The sequence below is a fragment of the Colletotrichum navitas genome (genome assembly GCF_030913465.1).
Source record: "Colletotrichum navitas strain CBS 125086 chromosome Unknown LY79scaffold_35, whole genome shotgun sequence".
NCBI lineage: Eukaryota > Fungi > Ascomycota > Sordariomycetes > Glomerellales > Glomerellaceae > Colletotrichum > Colletotrichum navitas.
In genome coordinates, this window is record NW_026850581.1 from 282,609 (window position 1) to 303,509 (window position 20,901).

Sequence of the window (20,901 nt, forward strand, 5' to 3'; positions counted from 1 at the left end):
AACTCTGTCAACCGACGACAGTACGACATCCTTTGCTCGGAATTACACCGAGAATTTCAAAATTGGCTTTTGGCGATGGTGGATATGAGCGTATCCCGCGCGGCTGGACTAACGTAATGTAAAGCTCCACGCATGTGAGCCCAGACGGAAGATGCCGGAGCGGCCGCCGGGCGGGAGGCAGCATCCCTCGACCGCGAGGTTCTAGACTCCGCACACCATCTCCGGCAAGCTAGGCGGTTTCCAGCTTATGAGCGGGTGGGGGAGGGGGTGCGTACGTGATAAAAGCTGGGAGATGAGGAATGGGTTGAACAGGGCCATACCTGCGAAGTACTAACTTGATCTGTCTCGAGACTCCGCTTCCCTGCCAAGCCCGCGTGCATCGAGGAGTCCCCCGTTGCGCCGACGTATCGTGCCCCACTCCCAAAGTTCTGTCTTGGCTGATAGGGAGGGTTTAGTTGCGGTATTCCATGGTACTGTGGTTCTAGTTGGAAACCTTTTTCTTGTTGTGTTGAGTACCGGGCATGATGCTTATACTGTGCTTTTTCCGGCTGTGTCCGACGCGGAACCAGCTTTCAGAAGCCAGGGAGCGCAATAACTTTACTTTTTCTTCAGTGGATGTCGGCAACTTTGGGCGGAGAAAAGCATCGTTGGATCGAATAGGTAGGGATGCAACGGGGGCCGGGGCTTCGGGGCCGGGGCTTTCGGGCCTGATGTTTTCGTCTGCTGCGTTTACTCTTGCTCTGCATAAAGCTCTCACGAACGTTAAGTCGAACGAGCGACGTTTTCGACGTTCTTCGCGGTCTGGGGTCCGTACGGACGCCGAAGATGGATCGAGGTCTCGAGGACGATCGACGATCGTCCTACCGACGCGGCAAAGCCAGACTTAGACGCGACGTTGTAAGTTAAAGCGCTGCCCAGCAGTTCTCCAACCCGCCCCCCTTGCAGCCGTTCGTCGCGTGGACACGAGACAGCCCGAACTCTAATCCGGAATCGGGGCGGCAAGGGACAGAAAATGCGGCTCGAGCATGGTGGCATACACACGCAGAGTTACGCAGCGGCAAGTCCCGCGACGTTTCCGGCCGACGGGACCAGGAATCATGCCACCCTCGCGATCGCCCAGATGGTCGATGCCAAAGTCCCGCTTGAGGGTCGTTGGAAGACGAGCCTGGGCTTCCCTACGCTGCCGCGCATAACGTAAAGTAGCCATCGTCTGATGATAGGAGGCGACGCTGTTTTCCGGAAAGCCAATCCGATTGCAACCTAACGGGTGACCCCCACCCCCAGAAGTCCCTGAACTACGTGGTATTATACCTACGTGTTTGCCCGGGCTACCCGGTCGTCGATCATACTGGTGGTATTATGTTCAATTTAGACTTCCCGAAGCTTGGTAGCAAGCTTCCACCAATAATTGCGCCACGTCAATGTCATCCCTGGTGAACCATTGTTCCGTCACGCTTTCCTGTGTTCTCTATGCATCCGTCGAATGTGCGTTGGAACTCGACTGATCTCGACGCAATAATACCCCACCGGAGCTGGAAGAGACGGCACGGACTGGAGCTGGAAGAGACGGCACGGGAACTCGGCAAGCTGAGGAGAAGCGCCGAACAGCATCAGTTGGATCCCGCCAGGGCAAGTTCAGGCAACGCCTCTCAGAGGCATAGGGGAAGGGAGCTCCTCAATGTCGGCCGAGCGAGATTCGACGCCCCTTGAGCGGCAGAATCTGGCATGCTTGCGGAATTCCAGGAGCCTTTGTGGGGTTCTATAGATTTATATCCGCCGCTAATCATGCAAGGGTCAAACCCCCCTGCACTCGCGAGATGCAGTGGAATAGTTCCATGGCCAATCTACTTGGTCCGGCCAGCGTTTCCGTGTGCAGGTGGCGTGCTGTATGTCGCGGTAAAAGCAAAGAGCCGTTGATGAAGAAATCCTGACAAGGCTACGCCAAGAGATCTGGTGGCTTTGGATATAAACCCGACCGCCAATCCTCCCCCAGGTCCGTTCGCCAAGAGGATAATCCAAGCCATCAAAACGTGCAGCTCACCCTTCTCCCGTCTTGGCGCATTCGACATCTTGTCCTAGCTTGTTCTACCTTATCCAAGACATTCTGATACTACGTATCAAGTCGCTTTCTTAACAAGAGCCTTTTCACCTTGCCAATATGGTTTCTTCTTCCCTTCTCGCCCTCGGCGCCTTGGCCGCCTCCGCCATTGCTGCTCCCCTCGATGCCCGTGCCGACTGTACTTTCACCGATGCCGCCTCTGCCATCAAGGGCAAGGCGAGCTGCCAAAATATCGTCCTCAAGGACATTGCCGTGCCCGCCGGTACCACTCTTGACATGACGGGCCTCAAGTCCGGCACCCACGTGCGTCTAAGCTTTGAGCCTCGAACGAATAAACCGGCCTATTGAGCAGCCCTACTGACTGACACGCGATTATAGGTTACCTTCCAGGGCAATACCACCTTTGGCTACAAACTGTGGACGGGCCCCCTCATCTCCTTCTCCGGCTCCAACATCGTCATCGACGGCACCGGCGACCACGTCATCGACTGCCAGGGCCAGCGCTGGTGGGACGGCAAGGGAGGCAACGGCGGCAAGGTCAAGCCCAAGTTCTTCGCCGCCCACAGCCTCAAGGACTCCATCATCAGGGGCATCAACGTCCTGAACACCCCCGTCCAGGCCTTCTCCATCAACAGCGTCACCAACCTCGGCATCTACGACGTCAACCTCGACAACTCCCTTGGCGACACCCGGGGCGGCCACAACACCGACGCGTTCGACGTCGGCTCCTCCGACGGCGTCTACATCTCCGGCGCCGTCGTCAAGAACCAGGACGACTGCCTCGCCGTCAACTCGGGCACCAACATCACCTTCACCGGCGGCGACTGCTCCGGCGGCCACGGCCTCTCCATCGGCTCCGTCGGCGGCCGCAGCAACAACGTCGTCGACACCGTCGTCATCTCCGACTCCAAGGTCTCCAACTCGGACAACGGCGTCCGCATCAAGACGGTCTACCGCGCCACCGGCTCCGTCTCCAACGTCCAGTACAAGGACATCGCCCTGTCCAACATCGCCAAGTACGGCATCGTCATCGAGCAGGACTACGACAACGGCAAGCCCACCGGCCACCCCACCGACGGCGTCCCCATCACCGGCCTCACCCTCAGCAACGTCACCGGCACCGTCGCCTCCTCCGCCATCGACGTCTACATCCTCTGCGACACCGGCGCCTGCAGCAACTGGAAGTGGACCGACGTCGGCGTCACTGGTGGCATGCAGTACCCCAACTGCACCGGCATCCCCGAGGGCAGCGGCGCTGCTTGCTAAATGCCTCTTACGAACGGGGTCTCAGCCAAAGCATGCGTTGGTGTCGTGAAGGCGCCACAGGCGTGGCTTCACCGACCCCGCGGGCTACTTTTAATGTTATTTCATCCCGATTAGCGGGCCATAGTTAGTTTCTCGATAGATCGACTATTTTACACTTCATTTTACACTTCATTTTACAGACGCTGCGGTTCATCACAGCTGGGTAGCCTGCTACATACAGGGCATGGCCCTGGGAACGTCGTTGTGTATCACGAGATATTTAAGTGTTCGTTACTGCACCGTAATCAACAGCGTCGTTTTTGTTACGTGACAATATGCTTTTCTACTAGGCCCCCTTTGTACCCAGTGAGTCGCCCGTTGGTATGGAATTCCAGCTTAACGCTACGTTATTCGTGTATACTTTTGGCGGCGGTCTACATACCTGATCCACACTGCATCGCAAATTCAACGCAACTGGTTTTGTCCATTATTCTGTCGCTCACAATCACCCAACGGTAAATCACGTCCCAAAACGGAGAGCATTAGACTCGATGACATAATTCTAGACGCAGCATCCCTGGACCCGGAATGGATCCTCGTCTCCACTGGGGCCACAAAATGCTGGATACGCATCCGCAGCACAAGACACAAACAAAACCCGGATATCAAAAAAGGAAATTGCAATGCCACCCAAAAACTGCAAAAAAAATCTCCTCGACGGGGAATTGAACCCCGGTCCCCTGCGAATCGTTTGATTGACAAGCAGATATCCTCACCACTAGACTATCGGGGATTATTGGATGTTTTCATCCAGTGATAGCACTTGGGCGGACGGGTAGTAACACTAACTATACAGTCTAAACGTCTGCTTACCTTATCACTCACAACTCTGAATAATAAGTCGATAGCTAACCTATCAAACTTTAAGGGGGTATAAGGTTCGTACCTCAGAGGCTTGTAATAGGCAGTACGCCTATTAAGTTGTTAGATATTAGAGCTAGGCACAGGGTGTATGTCTAGCAATACACAAAGCCAGTAAGGAGGGAAGATTAGGTTAGTTATAGCGATCTCCGAGCTGGCTGAGCGGGCTTAAAATTTCAAAGTCTATTGACAGGTGGGTACGTAGAATATTTCTCATCGTGTAGAATGTACAGGTAATATGTTTATTGCGGTGTTAACTATATACATGAAGGTAATGTGCTTTATGAGGACTCGGTCGTGAATGCTGTCATTGTAAAACTCAAAGTCAATTGTCTTAGCAAGAAAAAACGGCAGGGCCAGGTATAGTGTAGGTTGACGCTTCATGAAGTTAACATTCGTCCAGTGTAATCTCATGGGGAGTGGCTACGTACGTCTGTAGGCATCGTAAGTGACCCCAGGATCGGTTGCCTTGTATGCACCAGGAAAGGCCACCAAAGATGTAGCCGTCTTGGTTCCGGAGCCGGTAACTTGCAGCTGGTGGCAGCCGGGGTAGAACTGGGCACCCGGGTAGGAGGAGGCAGCGTGGAGAGCAATCGTCTCGTGGCGGACCAAGTAATAACCGGGCTTCAGACAAGACGGGATGGTGTATTGCACAGCAGAGCCGGCAACCATGAGGGGGCTCTGTTGAAAGCTTCGAGTCAGCAAATACGCGCCATCTGTCGTGCTTCGTTCCCGGGTCCGAACTTACAGAAGCCCATGTATTGGAAGTTCCGGTGCGTCCACCTTCCTTGATCTTAAACCAAACAGCACTGTAACAATGAGTTAGCCATGCTCACTACCAAGACCTCGGACTGCCTACGAGGTCCCAGGCTGCCAGTCATTGCATCCGGCATCGGGGCACCGCGCCATGTAGGTGATTACAGGTCCGACGTGGGACTCGGGCCACAGGGTCCAGCGAAGCGTGACGGTCGAACCCGCCGCAGCTGGGGCGTGGAGCGCCGCGGGCTGCGAGCCGGAGATGCCTCCTGCCGTGTACCCTCCGCATTGGAGATCGATCAAAGTAACGCTCTCGACAGGGCCGTTGCCCTGAATAGGGCGAGATATTCTCTTGGGCTAGAAGGAATATTGGTTCGTTATTCAACTCATTCGGTAAGGAAACAAGAATCAACTTACGGCAGGATTGGTGTAGGGATCTGCATATGGCTGGTGTTGTTAGTTTCTCAGTTTTTGTAGCGCATACTTCTCCGAAAGAAAACACCCAAATAGGACGGTTCACCTGATAGAACTATGTGGCAATTAGATTTGTTGCTGACCTTGGTGCGAGGTACGGGAGTAAACAAACCTGGTAGTAGGTTCCGCCAATGGTAGCATTGTCGACGTACCCGTGACCGGCGACGAGAGCCGCAAAGCCCAGAATGCAGGCAACAATCTGCATCTTATTCAAGTATTGATTCTCTAAAGACCTGCTTCTTATGTAGGAGTGATCCGAGACTATTGCAATCAGTTGCTGCGCGCAAGAGTAACTAAAAGGGAGTTGCAAGTACTGTTGGAGGCTGGGGACTTTAAGCCACCGGCCTTCTCAGACCTAGGAATCTAATTCATATTTATTAGCACGTTTGCCTCTTTGGACAGAAGCCTTTGTTTCTTGCTTCAATCATCACCCATACTCAATATTCGACTCAAGACACCACGGCAACCAACAATGTGCCTCGCATGGCTCTATCGGCTCTCTTCCGGCCGTAGCATCTCGTCACGAGAACCACGCGGTAAACGCAAAAGGAAATATCGGAACCAGGCAAGCGAGTGCCATGGCTCAAGTTAATTATTTCAGCAGGGGCCGGTTGCCAATGAGGTTGGGCGAAACCCGACAGACACTTTGGGGGTGGCGATTCCACCAATCAACTATTCTCACAGCAAACCGAGAATCGCTGCTAGTCTTCTGCCAACGCAGCAAGTTCTTTTATTAAAGAGCCAACTAGAGAGATCAAGCCAATGCACACACACTGCATGTGTAGACTCCAAGAAGCGCTATGCTTCGGTCCGCCATGTGCCGTGAACTTGGATTCTGCATTGTCACCATGTCTGGCCCCTGAGCGTTGAGGATGCATGAAGACCTACGAGAGATGCCGAGCGCTAATGTCTCAATCACTTATTGAAGTCATGGGACCGGCCGGGCAGCTGGAAAGCTCGGCACTGAAACTCGCACAGTGTTTACAAAACTTCAAACCAACAGGGATCTGCGGAAACACAACTGCAAGACTCCGGCTTCAGAAAATTTCCGCAGCGGCAGCGGCTATAGCCTATTTTTTCCCCCCTAATTTCGAAACGTTTCACTGAAAATGTCGAAACTGCAGCGTTCGATTCGAAGCAGCGACTGCATGAACATCCAGAGAGTCCGGATTGGTAGACTCTTGAGCATCGCCACACTTGTTTCCGTTCCAAGTATGACTAATTCAACCATCTGTGCTTCCGGTCAGAGCCCAGAACCAATACAGCATCTCAACCAGATGCGGTAAGCTGCACAGCCGCAACTGTGTGCTAGCCTGCAGAAAACCGTCGTTTGGTGCGGGGCTGAGTGGTAGCCTCTTCAACAACGTGGATTTCAACTATCACGTGCGAGGCATAGGTATTCTTCCAATGAAATTGATCAGAAGTTGTCCTGTGGTATCTTGAGTTAAGGTTACGAGCCTGGCCGATATACATAAAATCTGCCAGCAAAACGCATATGTTGTAACATACACAGCCTCTTATTCTATATTACCTACTACAATCGAGCGCACGCCATGTTCGAAAACTCTATTGCTGCAACTCGGCTATAGACATTTTGGCTAATGTAGCGGAGCATTTCTCCCGGGAAAGAGAGTCAATAGATATGCTATCTCCACGAAAAGCTAGTAATAACTGCGGAATGCCCGGCTTACCATACAGCGGCAGCAGCTGGAGCCTGGGAAGATGGGCCTCAGAGCCATGGATTAAACGTACTCAAAGGCGAGTTGGTGCTCTTGACGAGATGCAATATATCGCATTTGCTTCGAAACAGGCAACTTGATATAAGACATGCTACCCATTTTTGGAGCGTGAAGTCAACTTGGCGCCAAAGATGAAGACACAATGCATTGCAATGTAGTCTCAGCCATGTCGAAGATGGCGGATGAAATAGTGTAATTGACTATTAGGCAACAAGCTCATCCCTCTATGTTATTGAACCGACTTCCTGGCTAGCACATTTCACAAAGTCCCATCGAAGAGTTAGTTGCTTCATTTATTGAGACCTCACTGAAACCCAAAACGACAATCAACCCCAACTTACACTACAGATCATACTTCCAGACCAAGGTTTGTTGTCGTGGTCACCATCCCATCACGTTTTGTAGTTGAGCTTTGTCAAAAATTGGGAAAGTCTATCAGTTTTTTTCTCTCTACTTTCCAGAAATCTTCTTCTAAACTAAGGTAACTCTGGGCCACTAAATCTCGTGTTTGAGACACTGGAAATAGGCTGCAAAGTTAATCGCGGAAGCTCAACGTCACACGTGTATGCGGAGTCTGCTCCGCCCTCAGGATCGTCTAACATCAGAAACTCTATATTGACGCAACGATGCAGCCGAAATAATGGCTATGTCATGGGTATCGCGTGGAGTTTCATGGTACCATATGTATTACCCGCAGCGTCCGTCTGAAAGATGTTGTCTACCGTCAAGTGGAAGGCTTTGCCGATGAGTCGATCATTTGTAAAGCTTGGCACAAAAGTAATAAGAACTTTTGGTCCCGCTTTCTCCACATGATTTTCGATGAGCTTACTGATTGAGCGAGTCACAGCGTCGTCTGTATACAACAGGCCCTCATCGTAAATTCTCAGCCCTATCTTTTGAGTCATGGTCGGATTTGAACTGGAGGTGTAAATTCTTTGGACCTTTGGTGAGTTTAGCCAGGAAAACATTCCTGTCACAACGAAAAAAAGTCAACATAGGGCTACGGTCCAGATTATCAAAGCTGCAACTTACTACAGGATGATTCCATGATGAGAATGACCTTGCAAGGTGGAGATCACCTGGCGACGAGGCCAGACACCGCGAGGGTTGAGATCGATCAGCTCATGGCCGGGGATGTGTTTTGATGACTCATAGCCCATAGATAATGGAGACAGTGCTCAATGCCATGCCGTGAATACTATGCCTTGGAATCAAAGCCAGGCATATGTGCTCTCTTCGACCGGAGGGCCGGAAATTTCCGTTCTCCGCGTGTAGAATCGAGTTGAACTACAATTTGTGCTATGACTCGTTTTAATTTAGGCTTGGCGGTATGAAGATGAGCATTCCCCTCGTCTAGACTGGTCATCAATATGGACTAGTTAGCATGGCGATTGTTTTGCTATCCCCTTGCCTCTTACTAAGTCATTCCATCTTTGCCAGAATAAAGCCGCTGATCTCTTCCTATGTCATCTCGCTATCAACAAAGTTTGTTTTCACGACTCCGTAATTCGTATCACCAGGCTCTACATAATTACATCATGTCTAGCGTATCAAGATCTGACCATTCCTAGCCTTCTTCTGTGGGACAACCATCTTAACAGCCATAAGACTAGCCTTGAATCCTTTTTCGTTTTATTTCGCGGCTAAACTTTCGCTGCCTTACATACTCTTACGCTCCGTTTCAGTGAATGCGTGAGCGAATATTTCGAAAGGTCTGTGCCATCTATCTTGCCCTGGCATATCGTCACACTAGTGTGGAAGTATGCTTGCGGGGTGATCATCAATCATGTGGCAACAGCACGGGGACTGATGCGTTGAACTTGCTAGGCAGCGGGTTAGTAGAGCGGCCGAATAAAGGCGAGGGGGCAATGTGGCGAATTGACGAGCAATTGTTGAAAAATTTGCTACGTGCACGTTAACTAGTCCGTATGCCATGGTTCAGATCAGAGGATAGTTCTTTATTTAGAAATACGGAAGCAGACATGTTCAGGTTGATGTATGGTTATCTGTTCGGGACAGATTATAGCCTGCCGCAACGATCGTCTGATTATTCCTGTAACTAGTCTGGCATGCTGGGTCAGGCCTCGCACTAATGGTTCGCGTGAGTCATCCCACGAGTGTGGCGTCGGTTGAGAATTTGCAACACATCGAATGATGACAGCTCTGGCTGTTGGTGATTCGGGACAGTTACTCATCATGGTGTTGAGGAAGACCCTTGGCTTATCATTACGGGTTTAGTCTTGCCTTTAGTGGATTGTCAACACTCAGCTCATGATCCCATTTTCAATCGAAGTCCCATTCCGGTATTGAGTATGTTGCTCTCTTGTCATGGCTCTACACCCTCGCCAGTATATTCGAGTCCGCGCAGAGGACTACCCGTTCTGTCGCCTTGGCAGCAACATGAATCAACTGCCAATGGCAAGGGTGTTGCTTGTATACCTTTGGCTTGGGGTTAGACTTTCAATCTGACAGCTATCAGACCGCCTGCTCAATCGGTAGCATGAGCACGTCGCAATAAAGTTACGGGGTGGGGTTAGAAGACCGGAAAGATGTCTCTGGCTACTATGCCACTATTCGATGTCTTGGACGAAGGTCTCGAATTTTAAGAAGAAAGGCGAAAACAAACTGTGAGATCAACTGCATAACGCAACAGCTACTCGGGTTTTTTTTCTCTGCTGCATTTGCCTCCGTGGAGTCCCTTTTGGTCACTCGGCTGGAAGAGACCAACACAGGTTCGCATGGATCTCGAATTGCCATTAACCCCTGCCCATGTCCACACCCACTCATTTGAGATCAGATTACTCCTCTTATGTGGGTGAGGAGTAATCTGAGATCATACGAGTGTGCTTTAGTTTCTTCTATACGCAGGATAACCACAAAATCCATCTAAGAATCCGAGTTTCATCAGGATCAGCGAGTGTTATCAGCTCCCAAGTCACAGTGCATCACTTCTGGCGCATGAACCATCTCGGACTGCGGGACATCACGTGATCCCCATTGTCTGAGTTGAGTATCTGTCATCTTGTCTCACGAACAATCAAATGGGGAAAGACTCGTCAGAAATGATTCTAGATTTCTCTAGATTTCTTTTCAAGGTGTCAATGCGGTCTTTGCATTGATTATACATGTTGCGGATTTGCCAGGCTCACGGCCCGGAGTACGTCTGTTTGATGGAACACCTTCAAGAATCACGAAAAGCTAATTCACTTGCCCCTGGAGCGATGCCTAGAAAGAGCCAAAGTTCTGCCGGCGTCCAAGCAAAATACCTAGAAATAGTCCCACAGAGGTAAATCCAAGAGAAGGAGTGAAAACTCGGCTATGCTTGCTTAGAATGAAACTTGGCGTTATGTGAATCAAGCGTCTCTAATACGTCAGGCACAACTAAAACTCTTGGTAAAACACGGGATCTTCGACCGCCCCCGAAAGATCTTACTCGCGTATACTATCAACCATACCACCCATTCGTTCATGCGGCTCTTTGCTCATGTTTAATACGTTCACAAACACTTATTACTTTTAGTTTCTCTCCCTGAAATAATCTTTCTTGAGCCAACTGTGCATCGATGGAAAAGCACACTTCAAAACTGCCATTTGTCATTATACGAAATGGTTACCGAAAACGAAAAGGATGCCGTATCTGATGGGGAAGACCTCGACCCATCTAAACTTCTAGGAGATGTCACCGAAATTAGTTCGTGGAAGGCATACTGGGTAAGTAGCGGTTACTGGTTATTAGCTCACTACTGACACGTTGACGATCTTAGAGAGTTTTTACATATGCCGGGCCGGTAGAACGCGCTCTCATGGCCGTGGCCGGATTCGCTGCAATCGCTTCTGGAGTCGGCATTGCTTCTCAGAACATCATCTTCGGCCAGTTCATTACTGTTTTTACTGACCTCGAAACCGAACCTGCTGGTTCCGAGGGCTTTCGTAGATATGGCTCGAACTTGGCGTACGTTCACAGTTGGTTCAGATATGTTTATATGAGAATGTTTGCTGACTTTGACGACAGCCTCTATCTCATCTATCTTGCCATCGGCAGGTTCGTGATGGCTTATATTTATAATACGTTGCTTCACTACACCGCTTACCGCATTGTTCGGAACATTCGCCATGAATATATCAAATCGGCATTGCGACAAGAAGTGGCCTACTTTGATTTCGGGACTGGTGGCTCCATTGCGACACAGGCCTACTCGAGCGGCCGCCTTGTCCACAATGGTATTTCCGAGAAGCTTGGGCTCACAATACAGGGTATCTCTGCTTTTGTCAGCTCCTTCATTATTGCTTTTCTCACAAACTGGAAGCTCGCTTTAACCGTCTGCTGCATCGCTCCTCTCACCGTCGCTGTCATGGCCGTCACATCCTTCATTGAGGCTGGCTATGAGACGAGGATCCTCAACCACCATGCTATGGCCAACTCCTTTGCTGAAGGTGTTATTTCCAGCATCCGAACTGTTCATGCGTTTGAGATGAGAAACAGACTTGTCAAGAAGTTTGATACCTTCTTGGCCGAGGCTCACCGATGGGGCGATAAGAGCTCTTTGCCTTTAGGCATTCTATTCTCGGCAGAGTACACCATTATCTATTGCGGTGATGCGCTCGGATTTTGGCAAGGCATCCGCATGATTTCGAGCGGAGAAATCAAAAATACTGGAGACGTTTTCACGTAAGCCTGCATAATCACAACTTCTTCAATCTTGCTATACAAGCAATAGCTAACCCGACCGTCATGTAGCGTCCTTCTGTCTGTAACCGTTGCAGCTATTAGCATTACACAGCTGGCTCCGTACTGCATAGAGTTCACCCGCGCTGCTTCTGGCGCTGTTCAGTTGTTTCTTCTGATTGATAGAAAGAGCGCCATTGACCCCTTTGACCCGTCTGGAGACCAGCCAAACCTGGAAAAGGGAGACGTGGAACTTGAGCACATCACCTTTGCCTATCCTACTAGACCCAACGCCACTATTCTGGAGGACTTTTCACTGAAAGTCCCCGCAGGCAAAACCACTGCCTTGGTGGTGAGTTAAACCCATTCGCTGGTAGACACATATTGTACCGACAGAAGATAACAGAATCTTTCGACAGGGCCAAAGTGGTTCTGGCAAGAGCACAATTGTCGGCCTCCTTGAGAGGTGGTACAACCCAGCATCAGGTACCATCAAGATAGATGGTCGGCCCATTGAGACTTTGAATATCGGTTGGTTAAGAAGGAACGTCCGTCTGGTGCAGCAAGTGAGTATCCTCGAGACAGATGTTTTACGTTTCAACTGTTCAGTGCTAATGATACGTGTCTTTCACCAGGAGCCGACACTGTTTCGGGGGACTGTGTTTGACAACATTGCTCATGGTCTTATCGGCACAACGTGGGAACACCAATCCAGGGAAAAAAAGATGGAGCAAGTCCAAGAGGCCGCCAGGATAGCCTTCGCTGACGACTTCATATCCCAACTACCCAACGGATATGATACAGAGATAGGCCAGAGGGGCGGTCTCCTTTCCGGAGGCCAGAAGCAGCGAATTGCGATTGCCCGTAGCATTGTCTCGCAGCCAAAGGTCTTGCTTCTCGATGAGGCAACTAGTGCGCTTGACCCCCACGCCGAGGAGATCGTCCAGAAAGCACTGGACAAAGCATCCATCAATAGGACCACGATCGTCATCGCCCATAAGCTGGCGACAATCCGTAAGGCGGACAACATCGTTGTCATGTCCAAAGGCCGCATCATCGAGCAGGGGACACATGAGAGCCTCATTACACAAGATGGCGCGTACGCCCGGCTCGTGAAAGTCCAACAGCTCACCGGTTCAAACAAGGCCTCGGCAGAAGGCAGCGAGGATGGGATATCCATTGATGACAAGTTGAATGAGTACAACGAGAAATCATCCACCCCGTCCTCTACCGCCGATCTCGACCACGTGGACGGCCAGATCAACCGTGAGGACTACGATACGCACAACCATGATGGGCTCATCATGGTTGTATATCGATTGATGAAGGAATCTACGGACCTCTCTGTGTCGTATGCTGCTACCGTCATCGGCTGCATTTTGTGCTGTAAGCATCCTCAATCCAACCACTATTCTCCACTGACTCTGACCGCGACCCTACAGCCGGCCTGTTTCCTGCTCAGGCTATCCTTGTGGCATACATGGTCGAGGTCTTTACCCTGTCTCCTTCCCAGATGACCGTTCCCGGCAACTTCTTTGCGTCCATGTACGTCGTCTTGGCAGGTGCATGCCTCATATCCTGGTTCCTTGTCGGTTATGGATCCAACGCAATGTCTCAGGTATGTAGACGCACTTTCATATCCACGGTTGGGCAACCAACTCGTTAGCGATCAATTGCTGATCATCTTGATGTAGACTCTGGCACACCGCCTGCGCAAGAGAATTTTCGAAGACATGCTCCGGCAGGATCTTAAGTTCTTCGACCGACCCGAGAACAGCATTGGAGCCCTGACCAGTCGGCTCGACTCTCATCCACAGGCTGTTTTCGAGCTCATGGGCTACAACATTGGAGTCATCATAATCGCTGCGCTCAGTGTCATTGCCTGCAGCGTTCTCGCCATCTTTTTCGCCTGGAAGCTGGGCCTGGTCATCGTGCTGGTCGGGCTGCCCCCTCTTGTGGGTTCCGGTTGGCTGAGGATGCGATTGGACGGGAAGCTGGAGCGTGACATCTCGAAGCGGCTCTCAGCTAGCTCGGCGATCGCATCAGAGTCGGTCACCGCCATTCGAACCGTATCCTCCCTCGCGATCGAGGGCTCAGTCTTGGACAATTATACCGCCGAACTCGACCATGCCATCTCTACTTCAATCAAGCCACTCGTGTGGATGATGTTGTGGTTTTCCCTAACGCAATCGATCGAGTACCTATTCCTGGCTCTTGGCTTCTGGTTGGTTCCCTCCCGTTTCGAGTTTAGGATCAATAGAATAAGCGGCTGACATTTCTACAGGTATGGCATACAGCTTTTCACAGCACATGAAATCACAGTGTTCTCTTTCTTTGTGGCGTTGATGGCCGTCTTCTTCTCCGCGCAAGGGACGGACCAGATCTTTCAATTCTCAACCAGTAAGGGAACTCATAACTCCATTGATGAACACGAGCCGAAGGAACCCAGCCGCTAACGATTATGGAAAAAGGTATGACGAAAGGGATAAGCGGAGCCAACTACATCTTTTGGTTGGGCAGGCTTCAACCGACAGTGCGTGAGACACCTGAGAATCGAAATCACGGGCCCAAGTCGGGTGGCCCAATTGATCTGAAAGATGTCCAGTTCTCATATCCCCTTAGACCGAAATTTCCCGTGCTAAAGGGCGTGAGTCTGGATGTGCGAAAAGGGCAGTTTGTTGCTTTGGTAGGCGCCTCAGGTTGCGGCAAATCCACCATAATATCGATGCTCGAACGGTTCTACGATCCGTCCGCCGGCACTGTCAGAATCGCAGGCGAGTCTCTACAGCATATCAACCCTCGTATGTACCGGCGCATGGTAGGCCTGGTGCAGCAAGAGCCGACCTTGTTCGAAGGTTCTATCCGCGAGAACATTTCACTTGGCATTGACGCAGGCGAGCCTGGCCAAGACGACACTACACCATTGACACCCGATCATGAGATTGAGGCGGCGCTGAGGCAGGCAAACGCCTGGGATTTTGTGTCGTCTCTGCCCGATGGGCTTGCCACACAGGTCGGCTCCAACGGCACCCAGCTTTCAGGAGGGCAGCGGCAACGGATCGCCATCGCGCGGGCCCTCGTCCGTAACCCGAGCATCCTGTTGCTCGACGAAGCCACCAGCGCGCTCGACACTGAGAGTGAGAAGATCGTCCAGAGCGCGTTGGCCGAAGCCGCCAAGAAGGGCGACCGCATCACGATCGCCGTGGCGCATCGCTTGTCGACGGTCAAAGACGCGGATCTTATTTGTGTCTTCTTTGGCGGACGAATCGTTGAGATGGGGACGCATACCGATTTGCTGGCCAAGGGGGGCATGTACTCAGAAATGTGCGCGGCGCAGAGTCTGAACTAGATGAAAATAGTATTACTCATAGTATATATTAGTAAAAACAGAACATAGGAACCATATCTAAAAGTCCTCTAACAAGTAGAACTGATCATGTAAAAGGGCTAAGACCCCTATATGTCTATACTTAGGTAAAGGAAGGTACTATAATTTACATAGTCGTACTGGTTCAATCAGCTGACTCATGTGAGGCAGGTACTGCTCAATGACATATTGATGGCTTTATCTTGTGGTTTGGGCTAGAATTTGTAAATGTGTCGAGATTGAAAGCAGTATGAAATAATGATCGAAAAGGTGAAAACATATACCTATAGTCCTGAAAATCAAACACTCCATGCGAGGAAAATACCGTGTTCAGTTTTAGCTTTTCCATCTAGGCTCTTCTCTGTTACCAGTATCTTCTAAAGATGTCGCTAGTTCCACTTATATCGCGACAGCTATGACTCTGACTGGTCATTGTTCCAACCGACTACACGTACAAGATCTGTAAGGCTCGTTATAAGCTTATTTCCCAATCAGGGTGTTGCACTACCCACCCACTCGTCCATAGTGCATTTGTTCAGTTTTATATCCGACGGTATTCTGCCAAGATAGCGATTCATTGACAGCAAATAAGCAATTGTGATCGCCCAAACCCCCTGTGAAAAAGTATAAATGAGGGTCATGAAACGCTCGCAGAGCCTGGATTCTAGTCCCAACAGCTAAGACATGGGTGAACTTTTTATCACGTATGTTGCTGAGCAGCCAACGCACTTTTACAATGTTCGTATAGGTTTTGGTATGAGTGATCCACCGGGCGATTGCATTATCTCCTCCACGCATTGCGTATGCTGACTATGGAGAACCAACCTCCCGAGACCGTGGGACGTTGCTGGTTATCACACATAACAGACCGAGCCGGGTCACTGGCCGGGGGACCTCGTTTAACGGCTTGGCAGCATCATATGGTGCAGCCCAAGACAGCAGGTGCAGAACGCATCTCCCGACCAGGAATCAAGACTTGCACGACCCATAAGCCGCCAACTATCCAACTCTGTAGGCGAGACAAACCTGCACGGGTGTTACTGCTCCCTATGTTTTCTTACTGTGTTCCTGCATCATTGTGTACTTGCCTTATTCCGTATCTCAGTGGCGTGCTATCAAGGCAGATACAGAAAAGAATCAAGGACGAGGCAAAGGGTCTGAGGCCGGTTCTCAGCCGCCCCTGAGTGCGGCACAGGGAGCAGGATGGGCGGACGCGCTGCTAAACAGCCGTTGGCTGCAACCCGCCACGCAGGCGATATTGCAAAGGCTTGGCACCTGCCCAATGGGGTTACATCGTGGCGATGAAAACATTCATGTCGTGTGCCTCTTTGCTGCGTCTTTTGCGCTCGCTCCGTCTTTTTCACTTTATTTTCCGTAGAGCTCGGCTTCTTGCAGTAATCTCCTCCGTCGTTGCATGACATGGCCCGCCATACCGTTGGCTGAGGGTGATTAGACTTGCCCGACGCTGGCAAAAGAACCCTTGGCAACCTCGCAACTATCTTCCAGAATGCTTATCAGTAGTTTCAATTGAGAGACATGATTCGCTTCTGTCTCGTAGCCCCGCTCCGTACCAGCGGTCTCTGGCTAAGCCAGTGCGTGCCAAGCTGGCCGAAAGCTTGAGCTCTTGAGGGGCATCACCATGTTGTCTGCGCAGCGTGGCATCGAATGCAGACGGGGAACATGGAGGGTGAAATAGAAGATGTGGTATTGGTATGATGTGATATAAAAGGCGTCAACGTCCCCCAGCGCGGGTGTGTTAATTGCGAGATCAACCCGCTTTGCTCCTCTCGCGGTCTCCTCCCTCGTCTTGTCGCGTTCACCGAGCCATCTATCAAGATGAAGACCACTTGCCTTTCCGCTGCCACCTTGGCGCTCGCAACGACCACTTTGGCCACCGACCTTCTCACGGCCGACAAGATTGAGGCTGACATCAATACCGTCGAGTGAGTCATCACGCTTGTCCAAGCACTGCCAATCGCAGTAGGCATCATCGCTGACCCGACGCTTTTCACACAGGCTTGAGCGCGTCCTGTGGAACCTGAACAAGATTGGTCGCGACAATGGCGGTACTCGCGCCTTTGGCACCCCAGGCTACAAGGCTTCGGTCGACTTCGTCTTGGAGCGTGCCCAGACACGTTTCGCCAAGGAGATGGACACCTGGGTCCAGCCCTTCAACCACACCTTTGAGCAGACCAATGCTATTTCCGTGACTGGTCCCGATGGCCAGAACGTTATCGTCATCAGTGCCGAGTACAACACGGCCACCCCTCTTCCGGGCGGTATCACTGCCCCCCTTATCGACACCCCCGTCGACGACGAGAACGGCTCCGGGTGTCTACCTGAGTCGTTTGAGGGCATCGACGCCGCTGGAAAGCTCGCTCTCGTAAAGCGCGGCGTGTGCGCTATTTCAGATAAGATCAAGAACGCGAAGGCGGCCGGCGCTCTGGGCGTGATCCTGTACAACCAGGTGCCTGGCGACGACATCGTCAAGCCCACGCTCGGCGCCGAGAACATCGGCCTCCTCGTCCCTCTCGGCATCATCACGCTCGAGACCGGCGAGGCCTGGAGCGCTGCACTTGCTGCGGGTGAGGAGGTCACCGTGACCCTCATTGTGGACGCCATCTCTGAGGAGCGTGTGACGTGGAACGTCATCTCCGAGACCAAGGAAGGCGACCCGACCAAGGTCATTATGCTCGGCGCGCATCTCGACAGCGTCCTCGAGGGCCCCGGCATCAACGACGACGGCTCCGGCACGGCGGCGCTGCTCGAGTTGATGGGATCCGTGAAGAAGTACAGCGGGTTCCCCCACAAGATCCGGTTCGCGTGGTGGGCCGCCGAGGAGGCCGGCCTGGTCGGCTCGTACTACTACACGGAGAACCTCGCCGCGGAGGAGGCCGACAAGATCAAGTACTACTTCAACTACGACATGATCGGCTCGCCCAACCCCATCTACGAGCTCGCCGCCTACAACAACAGCGGCGTCGGCCCGCAGCTCCTGGCCGACTACCTCGAGGCCAACGGCAAGACGGTCTCGTACGCCGAATTCGACGGCCGCTCCGACTACGCCGGCTTCGTCGCGCTCGGCATCCCGACGGCCTCCATATTCACGGGCGAGGGCGAGAACGACCCGTGCTACCACCAGGCCTGCGACGACCTCGACAACATTAACTGGGACGCCATCACCGTCAACACCAAGGCGGCCGGTCGCGCGCTCGCCACGCTCGCCAACTCGCTCGAGGGCGTCCCGGCCCGCGCTGACACGACGCCCATTCTCCGCGGCCGCGCCGGCGTCCTGCAGCAGCTCGGCCGGTGGAAGGCTATGGCCGAGCACTCCCGCCACGGCAAGACGTGCTCGCACAATGACGTGAACAAGATCTACTAAGACGTTGGTTGACGTCACCGGCGGCGGTGTGATTGGGCCGGCTGGCGAGTCTGAGTCCGATGTACATATAGCGCTGACTCAATAATACTTAAGATGTAATTCTAGCACAGTGAGAATCGTGAATATGCATGAGTATGAACAGTGAGTATGAGCAGTAAGTATAAGCAGTGAGTATAAGCAGTGAGTATAAGCAGTGAGTATAAGCAGTGAGTATGAGAAGTAAGTATGAGCAGTGAGTATGGGTAGCGAGTATGGCAGTGATGAGCATTCGTAATTTGTATGAGTATCTATGAGTGTGAATCAATGCCCATTTATGAGAACCTCTCTCAAATCCTCAATGCAGATAATATTTCGCCCTATTCATCAGTCGGACCGGACTCTACGGGCGCCGAAACCGGTATCCGTACGCTATGACTGCCGCCCGCCGGCTGGCGACGGAACTCCACAGTAAGCAAAGCCCCTTTTTATGGTTTAATTAGCGGCGCGGCGGCGGGAAATTGGGCACCGCAATTGTTTTGGTGTTGCGCGTTCTGCCCCAACAGAAAAAAAAAAACCCCCGAAATATCTCACACCGCGTCACTCGCAGGGAACCCGCTGTCCTTCCATCCGCACAACCAACGCAGGCCAGTCGCAGTTCGTCAAACATCATAGAAAACATCACGACCGTAACCATGGCCCAGAAGAAGCACAAGTACGAGTTCGGAGGCCCGTAAGTTTCCCCACACTGCCGCCGCCCGCGCCGGTCCGTCCCCTACGGCTAACCTTGCGCGTGCGTCCTCTTGTAGCCCCGGCGCCACCGCCATTGTCTTCGGGCTTCCCGTCCTCCTGTGGACTTTTTTCTTCGTCTGCAATGACAAGACCGGCTGCCCTGCCCCTTCCACCCTGAGCCCTCGGACCCTGACCTTGGAGAAGCTCAAGGCCGAGACCCCATGGCCCGCGGTCGGCATCTGGGGCTTCTGCACCTGGGAGGCCATGGGCTGGACGCTGGCCTACTACCTCCTGAGTCTGGTCCTCTACCGTGTCCTCCCCGCCCAGGAGATGCTCGGCACAAAGCTGGTGCAGTCTGGCCTGCCTCTAAAGTACCGTTTCAACTGTGAGGCCACCTTACCCCCGGTATCGTCCACGGGGACATGCGGCTGACATCTCACCACAGCATTCAACGCCTCGGTCGTCCAGCTTCTCGCCTTGGCCGCGGGGACTTACCTCCAAGGCGCCGACTTTGTCGTCTGGACTTACATCTCGGACAACTACCTCCAGCTGCTGACCGCAAACATCATCCTCGCCTTTATCATCACCGTGTACGTCTACGTCGCCAGCTTTAGCGTAAAACCCGGCAATCCTGACCTCCGCGAGCTCGCCGTCGGTGGCAACACTGGCAGCCTGATCTATGACCTGTACATCGGACGTGAGCTGAACCCACGCATCACCCTCCCCCTCTTCGGTGAGGTCGATCTTAAGGCTTGGCTCGAGATGCGCCCCGGCCTGACCGGCTGGATCATCCTCAACCTCACCTTCTGCGCTAAGCAGTACCGCTCCTATGGCTACCTCTCCGACAGCATCATCTTCACCACTGCCGTCCAGGCCTACTACGTCCTCGAGGGTCAGTTCATGGAAGCCGGCCTCCTGACCATGATGGACATCACCACCGACGGCCTGGGCTTCATGTTGACCTTTGGCGACATCGTCTGGGTCCCCTTCCTCTATTCCACCCAGACCCGCTACCTCTCCGTCCACCCGGTCCACCTGGGCCCGGCAGGCATCGCCGCCGTCCTTGCCGTCTTCGTCACCGGCCTGTACATCTTCCGCTCCGCCAACAACCAGAAGAAGGTGTTCCGCACCCAGCCCGATCACCCGAGCGTCCGGGACATGCCCTTCCTCCAGACCAAGCGCGGCACCCGGCTGCTCACAGGCGGCTGGTGGGGCCGCTCGCGCCACATCAACTACTTTGGCGACTGGCTCCAGGCCTCGCCCTTTAGCCTGCCGACCGGTGTCGCGGGCTACCAGATCCTCGCCGCCGGCAGTGCCGTCTCGGGCGCCGTCACCATGCTGGACGGCCGCGAGGTCGTCCAGGGCGCCGCCCGCGGTTGGGGCATGGTCTTTACCTATTTTTACGTCCTGTACTTTGCCATCCTGCTCATCCATCGCGAGGGCCGGGACGACGTCGCTTGCTCCGAGAAGTACGGCGAGGATTGGGACAAGTACAAGAAGATCGTCAAGTGGAGGATCCTGCCTGGGGTCTACTAGATCAACAGCATGGCGGCAGACTACTGCCTTCTGGTCGATTCATGGCGA

The 20,901-nt window shown here is 52.5% G+C and overlaps 6 protein-coding genes and 1 non-coding gene across 7 annotated transcripts; 4 read left to right on the forward strand and 3 right to left on the reverse strand.

The window, feature by feature from the left end:
* Positions 1–2,158: 2,158 nt before the first annotated feature.
* On the forward strand, positions 2,159–3,325 carry LY79DRAFT_516860 (family 28 glycosyl hydrolase; the record flags this gene model as incomplete). Its single annotated transcript, XM_060554865.1, has 2 exons — positions 2,159–2,362; positions 2,438–3,325. The coding sequence occupies 2 exons, from the start codon at positions 2,159–2,161 to the stop codon at positions 3,323–3,325; spliced, it is 1,092 nt and encodes a 363-aa protein (XP_060413474.1).
* A 689-nt stretch (positions 3,326–4,014) lies between these two features.
* LY79DRAFT_t146 lies at positions 4,015–4,097 on the reverse strand. Its single transcript has one exon. It is a non-coding gene; the product is annotated as a tRNA-Asp (tRNA).
* Positions 4,098–4,559: 462 nt separating this feature from the next.
* On the reverse strand, positions 4,560–5,660 carry LY79DRAFT_633464 (family 61 glycosyl hydrolase; the record flags this gene model as incomplete). Its single annotated transcript, XM_060562214.1, has 6 exons — positions 4,560–4,603; positions 4,657–4,906; positions 4,974–5,034; positions 5,085–5,338; positions 5,399–5,428; positions 5,568–5,660. 6 exons carry the CDS (start codon positions 5,658–5,660, stop codon positions 4,560–4,562), a joined length of 732 nt encoding a protein of 243 aa, XP_060413475.1.
* Positions 5,661–7,604: 1,944 nt separating this feature from the next.
* LY79DRAFT_659883 (uncharacterized protein) lies at positions 7,605–8,457 on the reverse strand. The gene is made up of 2 exons (XM_060562754.1): positions 8,227–8,457; positions 7,605–8,164 (listed from the first exon to the last, which is right to left on the reverse strand). The coding sequence occupies exons 1-2, from the start codon at positions 8,240–8,242 to the stop codon at positions 7,839–7,841; spliced, it is 342 nt and encodes a 113-aa protein (XP_060413476.1). The 5' UTR covers positions 8,243–8,457; the 3' UTR covers positions 7,605–7,838.
* A 2,343-nt stretch (positions 8,458–10,800) lies between these two features.
* LY79DRAFT_608470 (ABC transporter) lies at positions 10,801–15,253 on the forward strand (the record flags this gene model as incomplete). Its single annotated transcript, XM_060561907.1, has 10 exons — positions 10,801–10,905; positions 10,959–11,146; positions 11,207–11,863; positions 11,933–12,212; positions 12,280–12,426; positions 12,496–13,246; positions 13,303–13,478; positions 13,555–14,084; positions 14,145–14,260; positions 14,332–15,253. The coding sequence occupies 10 exons, from the start codon at positions 10,801–10,803 to the stop codon at positions 15,207–15,209; spliced, it is 3,828 nt and encodes a 1,275-aa protein (XP_060413477.1). The 3' UTR covers positions 15,210–15,253.
* A 1,746-nt stretch (positions 15,254–16,999) lies between these two features.
* LY79DRAFT_608473 (peptidase family M28) lies at positions 17,000–18,823 on the forward strand. The gene is made up of 2 exons (XM_060561908.1): positions 17,000–17,170; positions 17,244–18,823. The coding sequence occupies exons 1-2, from the start codon at positions 17,064–17,066 to the stop codon at positions 18,607–18,609; spliced, it is 1,473 nt and encodes a 490-aa protein (XP_060413478.1). The 5' UTR covers positions 17,000–17,063; the 3' UTR covers positions 18,610–18,823.
* A 301-nt stretch (positions 18,824–19,124) lies between these two features.
* On the forward strand, positions 19,125–20,900 carry LY79DRAFT_704115 (ergosterol biosynthesis ERG4/ERG24 family protein). The gene is made up of 3 exons (XM_060564977.1): positions 19,125–19,318; positions 19,395–19,702; positions 19,763–20,900. The coding sequence occupies exons 1-3, from the start codon at positions 19,281–19,283 to the stop codon at positions 20,851–20,853; spliced, it is 1,437 nt and encodes a 478-aa protein (XP_060413479.1). The 5' UTR covers positions 19,125–19,280; the 3' UTR covers positions 20,854–20,900.
* Position 20,901: the final 1 nt, after the last annotated feature.